Source organism: Benincasa hispida, chromosome 1 (genome assembly GCF_027475165.1).
Source record: "Benincasa hispida cultivar pf3 chromosome 1, pf3_genome.v1.1, whole genome shotgun sequence".
In the NCBI taxonomy this organism is placed as follows: domain Eukaryota; kingdom Viridiplantae; phylum Streptophyta; class Magnoliopsida; order Cucurbitales; family Cucurbitaceae; genus Benincasa; species Benincasa hispida.
The window spans coordinates 97,102,415-97,110,788 of record NC_143478.1 but is presented as its reverse complement, the minus strand read 5'-3'; the positions used below and the strand labels follow the sequence as shown (position 1 = coordinate 97,110,788).

Genomic DNA, 8,374 nt, shown 5'->3' with positions numbered 1-8,374 from the left:
CAACCTAATCCCTTTAGATTTTTGAGTTTTGAACACCCTATGAAAAATAAAGGACATCCAGCGACCATTTTGATAATGGGAGAATTTAATCATTATGCCTGTTCGCAGTGGTTTCGAAATATCAATGAAGACTTTTAAGTCTCAAGTTTTCTCCCTAATAGAATCCTTCTTAATCACACTCGACTTCAATGGTTTTCCCTATTGCATCTCCAATCTTGGTAGCCATTGTTTTGTTTTGAAAGAAAGCCCAGTGGTAAACTCAGAATCCTAATCCAGAATGCTACTTGAGTAAACTCAAGATCAGAGGAACTGAAAGCAACTGTTGGTTTCTCTAAGGCCAAAAACTCAAGATCAGAGGAACTGAAAGCAACTGTTGGTTTCTCTAAGGCCAAAAGATGTTTATCCAGTAACCATGGACCTGACTTCCATACCCATTCTCTATCTGTATTGTTACAGAATTTGAATAAAAAAGATTTTTGCCCAGATTTTTTATACTAAATTTTTATCTAACTTTCCATGTTGAATTAAATACATTCCTCACTGTAGTAGGTGGAATCAATCTTGATGATAGGATCTTCCAGTTGACCATTGATGGATTTTTCAGTTGTAATTTCTAGATTGATGAAGACGCATTTTCCTTTTCTTTAAGATTGAATTTGCTCAATTCTTCGGTTAGTAATCTAGATCCATTATTGATATCTTACTTTGTTGAACCAATGGCTGAATCTTTACAACGTTAAAGAGAAAAGTCAAAGAAAGAAATAGAGGAGAAGAGAGTTTCTGAAGCCTCGCCACTCAGCTGGTTTGAACCTCACAGGGAAGATCTTTCGGGGATCTTGGAGACCATGGTTTTCTTTTAGGAAGAAGACAATTTTATTTCAACAACATAATTGCACAAATATACTCCAAAAGCATAGACGGTCACACCCCGATCGGACCGGACCGGACCGGACCGGGTCCTTTTTCTAAAAACAAGACACTGCGTTGTTCTCTTTCGGACTTAAACCTCTAAAACCACAGTCCCTTCTCCTTGTCGAGCTCCAATCCATCAATGGCAGTTTTCAAGCTCATCCTCACTCAATCTCGCCGCCACTGCCTCGCCAAACCTCCTTCTCTTTCAACTCCCCGGTTCCTTCAATTTCGCAGACCACTCTCCTCCTCCCAATCCGAATCCAACCCAGATCCCGATTCTCCCCACAATCAATCCTCTCCAAGAACCCCTCGTTCCGTTCCCATTCAGCCCGTCTCCTACGCCGTCAAGCCCAAGCCACAATCCGATGAGAACCAAGATTCCCCGGAATCGCTTCAATCTCCGCCTGCTACACCGCGGCCGCCGCCAAGTCCCGCAGGTAGGAGGACTTGGACTCGCGAGGATATTCGTTATATGAAGGATAATCCATCTATAGCTTCGGTATCTTATCCGTTGCGTGTTGCTCCGCTTCCGGAAGATAGGGTTTCGGCTTCTGGCGGAGGAGAAGAGGGTGTGGAGAGTGGGCAAATGGAGGAGGAGAGGAAGAGGATTGAGGCGGAGAACCAATGGAGGAGGAGTTTTAGGGTTCTGGAGGAGGAGAAAGTTACTGCTCCATTTCCAATGCTGATCAAGGTCGAGAAGAAGGAACAGAAGGTAGTTCTTGAATTGATGGACGCTATCCGGCAAGTGAAGGTCGGTGTAGAAGATTGTGATTTTAACTTTTCATGACAAATTTCTCTACTGCAGGCGTTTTGGAGAACTGAAAAGATTGTAGAATAATTGTCTACATGATCTCGGAGTTGTAAAATGAATGTGTTTTTTTAGAATTTTACTTATGAAATAGTTATTGACAATCTCATTGTTTAATCTTTATTTTTTGTTCTTAAAATTCAAGTTCAGGCTAATGCCAAGGGGAATTTTGATGAGACTGTTGAAGCACATGCAAGATTGGGGGTTGATGCCAGGAAAATGGTAATGCATCTATTATTTTTGTACTCTGTGGATTCATCTCTCTCACTCAGTAGGAATTGATCTTGAATGATTCTGTTACTAGCCTAGTAACTACAGAATTTTGAATTTTAGGGGAGAAAGGAAACCTGGGAATTTCCTTGCTCCACTGGTTGATTGGGTACCTGTTAATGGTTCAGTTTAAGCTGGCTTTGCAGCTGCACTGTGTGCACAATAGAGTTCTCAAAGTAGCTTATCAGAGAGCATATATACGAATGATTTGTCTGATTCACTATTTAAGTTTGTTAAAAGTTTAAATGATCTGTTGTTTATTCTGTCACCTATTTTATATAACTTCTGAAAGTTATCCACATCCTTGATTTTTAATGAACATGAGATAAAAATTATTCCTTCATTTCTCCTCTGTGCATAAGGATATGTCTTTACTTCTTTGGTATTCTACGTAGTTCTTACAATGTTGTTTGCACTCATGGCTTTCATTTTCTGACATGCAGCAAGTTTTGGGTAACATGACTCTGCCCCATTCAATTGGGAAGGTAAGCATATGAATTCTGTTTGAATGAGCATGCCACATTGGAACACAATATAGTTAATTTGTTGAAAAAATATATATTACCTTTCAGACTGTCAGAGTGGCTTTCTTTGCTGAAGGGGCTGATGCTGAGGAAGCAAGGGCTGCTGGAGCTGATATTGTTGGTGGCGTTGAACTTATAGAGGAAATTGCCAGTAAGAGTTGACGTTATTGGTTTTCCTTTTTATTATTAGGGAAAATTTGATTTTCATTATTGTACTTGTACCTGACTCAATGAGTCATCTTTTCCTTAAAATTTCAATTTCATCAAATTAAATTAAACCTTAATGTTGAATAAGAGGTGAAATTAGTCCCTTTTAAGGCCTCTCTATATTCTCTCGGATTGTTGTGAAAAAACAACAGCTAAATAAGTTTTGTGGAACACACACCCACACCCAAGTACCGATTCTTCTTCTTGGATAGTCCTTCATATAATATAATGTAGTTCAAATAGGCCCAACGAACATGGTCAAAAGCTTTGCAAAATCAAGTTGGTCCTGTTAGTTAGATGAACTTGAATTTGAAACTAATCATTGGTTTGAACTTCATTTCTTTAACTATATGTATGCAGCCAGTCGGAAATTCAATGTTGATAAGTGTTTCTCAACCCCTGAAATGATGAGGCGCATTGGCAAGGTTTATGGAATTTAACTTTTTGTGCATTGTACTGTTGTTCTATGTTGATGGTTGGTTATTCAAGAAGAATATTTTTATAAAACATTAACTCAAAGTTCGATGCTATTGCTGTTTAGATTTCCAAGATTTTGAGACAGCGAGGATTGCTACCAGATCCTAAAGTGAGCGCATTATCCTCTGTTTCTATGGTATTTATTTGCTTATAGATTGCAATCAAACAGATGTGCTGATATATTGTATAGCTAGGTACTGTGACCGGTGATATCAAAGGGGCCTTGAAGAAAGCAAGAGAAGGACACATGCACTTTAAAATGGATTCCACATCTATTGTGCATGTGGGGCTTGGGAAGGTAAAATCACTTTAGTTTAAAGCATATAGCTTTGTTTTATAAGGAATGCACATATTGAAGCTGAATTTAAGTTTCCAGGATTGTACCCATCTAAATAGCGTAAACTGTTTCTTGCAGGTGAGTCATTCGGAAGAGTCCTTGCGAGAAAATATTGGTGCATTTGTGAATGCTCTTTTGCTTGCAAAGCCTGCTGGCTTGAAAAAAGGCAAGTTGTGTTGCTTAGTTTTTTTGCTAATCTGTAGTTGATGAATATCAATACAAGTTCATTCATCATTGAACTTAAAGTTTTATTACTTTTACGAAAAATGTTCCCATCAACTGAATGACTATTCTGCCAGTCGTCGTTGCATTTTCTTTGGTTTCCCTGACTGAAATTATCTGTTATTAATTGCAGCCTCAAAATATGCTGGATATGTAAATTCCTTCCACATATGTAGCACGGTAATTCTTATAACTTTTGTTCTGATCATCGTAATATCTGAATCTCATATTAGCATAGCTATAAATCATTGAGCTCACTTAAAATGATTGTCAAAATCTATCGGGGTGTTTGGGCCAAGGGGTTGGGAGTTGGGGAGTGTGGACTTGGGTCCCAGTTCACAACTCCAATTTTATGCCTTATTAACTCTTTATACTATGGGTTGATGAGTTCACGACTCCACTTCTTGTCCCAAACACTTCCCAGGGATCAGCTGGGATTATGCAATAGTATCATATATTAGTTTATAATTCCAAACTTGATGAACAGGGATCATAGAGGTCTTTTGGGCTACAAAAATTGTGATTTGATCACAGGCTTTCTTTCATTGCAACGTTAAGATTTTATTTTGATGTTTAGAAAGTCTAATACTTATTGCTACTCGCTGGCATCTTCACTTTGTCAAATTCCTACAAATGCTAAAAATAAATGTGGCTGCGCTATTTGGATGAACCAGTCAATCAGATGTATGAAAATTTCTCATCAGAATATATGAATGTCTTTGCATGAAACGTAGAAGTCCAACGGCTCCAAAAAAATCTCATAATACTATTTTACTATAAGGGGGTACTGAATAATTCATCTGTAGCATACATATTTAAAATAGTTAAGGGAATATCGGATGTTTTGACCAATGATAAATCTTATAAATATGTCTGAAAGATTGAGGAAAGGACATGAGCCAGTTGAATACTTGGGAAAGTTATGTTGTAATTCTGATATCTCTTACATTTCAATACATTTGGAGCTCTATCGGTAGGCTCTTTTGATGTCATGCAGACGGCAAATATTTCATTCTTAGTCTGCAAATCATTTGTTTAGAGTACATGTTCATAAATGGAAGTGATGGTTGCGGACTTTTGTGATACACATATCTTCTATATGGGATCTTACATCCTCTTTGTTGCCAATATTGAATGTCTACTAAATGGTGAAGTAATTAATTATTCTTGTAATGTGCAGATGGGTCCCGGATTCCCAATTACGATACAATCGTTGTCCAAAGTTGCAGATCAATACAACAGAAAGTACTTAAGTGGCGTGATCCGATGAAATCTCTAATATAGGTCTTTTCGTAGCCATTTTTTCATCTTTGATCTCCCTTTCCCCCAATTATAATTTTATTGATACAAAGCATGAAGTAGTCTAGATTTGATTAGATTTTTTTCAACCATTTATGAAGGACGTTCCATCTTTTTGTGTCCTGAGGTAGAAATTGTTAGCTTTTACTGAGTAGCAGCAGAATCATTTTGATTTTGGCTTTGCTCTGTTTGTTGTATTTACTTGATCTTCTGGACTCTTGCAGTTTGTTTATCATTGAACTAGCTTGTGGTTTATGTGGTCTTCAGTACTCCTTGTGACTTTTAAGACTCATTACCTGCTTGTTCTGGAAAATAAAAGGCAAGTTTCCTGACAAATATAAAGTGGGGATTTGAGGGAGAATGGATCTCTTCATTTTTCTTTTTCATGTTAAATGAATCTGTCATTAGTTCTCTTCTGATCCTAGAAATTGAGGTACTACTTATATTGAGTTTGCATTTGTTTTACTTTTATCATCGGACGTTAGGATACTGGAGTTTTGAATATTTATAAAAAAGATTAAACTATCATTTTGGTCTCACTACTTTGAAGTTGATTTAATTTAGTGTTTTATTTTTTTTCATATGCATTATATACATTTATCTTTGAAAGTGTTGGGATATTATATATTTTTGAAAGGTCTCGTGTATTCTAAAAGTCTTAAACCTTGTTTACTTCAAGGTAAGAGCCGCGGTAATCAAGGTAATGAGAATGAAGATTTTCATTCTCATTGGTGACATTTAGTAGAGTGTATGAATGAAATTAATTGGTGTGATTCACCCCAATTTCGGAATTCTTATCCTAAACGGAAGGAGTATTATCATTCCTCTCCTAAACTCTCATCATTCTCCTTCTCATTCCTTTCGATTCTTTTGAAGATTTTCAATCCATTTTTTTATTTTTTATTTTTTATTTTTTTTTACAATGACTGAGGATTGAACCTTATAACTTCTAGGAAGAAGATTATGCCAATTCCTTTGGTACCCCTACCATTTCATTCAATACTTTACGAATTTTTTTGGACACCAACTACAAGTTGGTCGAGTAGATTATCATAGTCTACTTCATGTTGGAAGCACCAAATATAGTAGTAGTGTATACAATTATTTAAACTTACAACGAAGTGTAGTAAGTATTATTTCAAAATCCTATTTGCTATAGTATTTACCATTTATCACTCATTCTTTATTTTTTTTTCTTAGCTATTGTGAAAGTATTTCTTACTCAAACAAAAATAGTTTACATTCTAAATGCAATCTATTAATAATTCAAATTTAAATAGTTTGTATTTCAAATATTAACTATTATATATTGACTATCATAACTCACCAACTATAATAAAATATCAACTACAATAACCAATTTACTGCTTCAAACATCTATATTCTTACCATTTCCCTTTATAAATGCAACCAAAAGCTTTTTAAAGTTATTTTATAATATTTTTTTGAATAAATATTCCGTATTAATTTTGTAATTTAGTATTATATTGTATTGAATGTTTGTTTTAGAAGTGCATGATTTCTTCTATTTTAGAAAAAGAGTGTTACCTCCATAAATTTTAACAGTGCCATGAGAAACAATTTCAACATAATTTTTCATATTGATCTTTTCTTTAGAATAAATACTAACATGTCAAGGGGAGAATTTCAACTTGAAGCGGGTGTTTGGCACGTTGGGTTGGAATGTTTATGTTTGGATGTTGAATTGAGTTGAGTTAGTCTCTATTTGGTATATAGAGTTGAATTGAGTTTGGGTAATTGGTGCACTTGAATGAAGTTGACTGTTTCCAAATTTAAAAAAAATTTTAACACAACAAATACTTTTTTTTTCCCTCTTTTTAAAACATAACAAATTTCTACAAAGTATTCATTGTAACGACTGTCTTTTAGAATGGAAATTGGACCACTACATATATGCATAAATCTCAAAATGGCATTTTTTCAAAATTTGACCAAATTTCAAAGAATAAAATATATATTTTTTTTATCATAAAACTATAAATAAAATAAAATAAAATAAAATCTTTGTTTGAGGTTCTCCTTACTTTAATTTAAAATAAATTAAATAAAAACAAAAAGAAAAAAAACGAATGAAATATTCCAAGAATCTAAAGGTTTAATTACAAAGTCAAAACTTGCAAACATAAGAAAGACATATGTAGAAGTGTTATTAAGTCCCAAGGCTTGGTCATGGATTCTTCTTGTCTTTCGTCGTTCTATCATTTCCTTTGCCTAAAAAAAAATATAGATAACAGAGTGAGTATAAAAATACCTAGTAAGTGATCCACTACTGGGTCTACCAGTTGTAAAAGTTAGTATTCTTATCAAGACAAAGGTGTGCGTCCTGACATAGGCATAAGCATAGGTAGAAGGGGCGAACCCGAAGATGCGTTTTCGTAGGAAGTGACTTCGATGAGACACAATAACATAATTGTAGGTGGCGATCCCATAAGGACGTCGAAACATATTTAGGGGATGATCACAGTCCGATAGGGGTGCTAACGGTCACCATCAGTCCAACATGTATCATACATCGACCAAGATCATAACAAGTCATAACATATTATAATAAACATAGTAACGTATATTATGAGTTTTAAGAACAGTCTCAACAATTCATCCATCAATCAAACATAACATAACCTTCACATAATACCATATTTCCGGTAACATAATCACAGGTTTTCAGAACACCCTCAATAGTCCAACCGTAGCAAGTTATAGCTATTCAACCCATCAAAATAGAAACATGCTTTCAACGCAAACACAATCTTAACACCAATTTGGATTCGAGGGTGAATCGATAGTAAATCAATTACTTCAATTAAACCCAAATAAAATAGGCAATTCAATCCTACTATTGGTCTGTCTAGAATCTTGGATTAAGTCCCTGCCAAAGACCACGTTAAGGTTTTATTTCATCATTTAGGACCCTTAACCTGAAGGAACCATTGAAGGCACTTAAGCGGAAATGGGATCAGAACCCAAAATCCCAAATTTATAGAATGTTTAAATTTATAGAAAACAAACACAAATTATGCATCTAATCATAAAAATACAGCATGCTTGCACTAAATTACAGAAAAGTAAAATGGGTTTTAGAAATCCTTACCTTTGAAGATCGATTCTTCAAAAAAGAAACCCTCGAACCAAAAGGAAACCACCACGAGAAATCCACTGTATTCTCTGGATGAGAATCTAGAAGGTGTGGACTCTGGTTATTTTGGAAGTGAAGGAAAAGGAGAGAGCAGGAGAAGAAATTTTTTTTTACATAATGTTTTTGTGTGTGTATTTGCTGTGAAAATCAAAGGGAGAAGA

General features: G+C 35.1%; 1 protein-coding gene across 2 annotated transcripts; it reads left to right on the top strand.

Annotated features, from left to right (window-relative positions):
• The first annotated feature begins 954 nt into the window (after positions 1–954).
• On the top strand, positions 955–5,595 carry LOC120070192 (uncharacterized). 2 transcript variants are annotated; one of them, XM_039022050.2, is made up of 11 exons: positions 955–1,663; positions 1,871–1,942; positions 2,434–2,475; positions 2,563–2,665; positions 3,082–3,146; positions 3,263–3,307; positions 3,389–3,496; positions 3,614–3,701; positions 3,891–3,937; positions 4,938–5,041; positions 5,281–5,595. In XM_039022050.2, exons 1-10 carry the CDS (start codon positions 1,052–1,054, stop codon positions 5,025–5,027), a joined length of 1,272 nt encoding a protein of 423 aa, XP_038877978.2. In that variant the 5' UTR covers positions 955–1,051; the 3' UTR covers positions 5,028–5,041; positions 5,281–5,595. The 2 variants fall into 2 exon arrangements, with proteins under 2 accessions (XP_038877978.2, XP_038877977.2); XM_039022049.2 differs by having other exon boundaries at positions 4,938–5,595.
• The last annotated feature ends 2,779 nt before the right edge of the window (positions 5,596–8,374 follow it).

What these genes read in the sequence shown, in the direction of transcription:
- LOC120070192 (XM_039022050.2), top strand. Translation starts at nt 1,052, where the DNA reads ATGGCAGTTTTCAAGCTCATCCTCACTCAATCTCGCCGCCACTGCCTC. An exon ending in TGATGAGGCGCATTGGCAAG is followed by an intron (nt 3,147 to 3,262) that starts GTTTATGGAATT and finishes ATTGCTGTTTAG; the next exon opens with ATTTCCAAGATTTTGAGACA. An exon ending in GATTGCTACCAGATCCTAAA is followed by an intron (nt 3,308 to 3,388) that starts GTGAGCGCATTA and finishes TATATTGTATAG; the next exon opens with CTAGGTACTGTGACCGGTGA.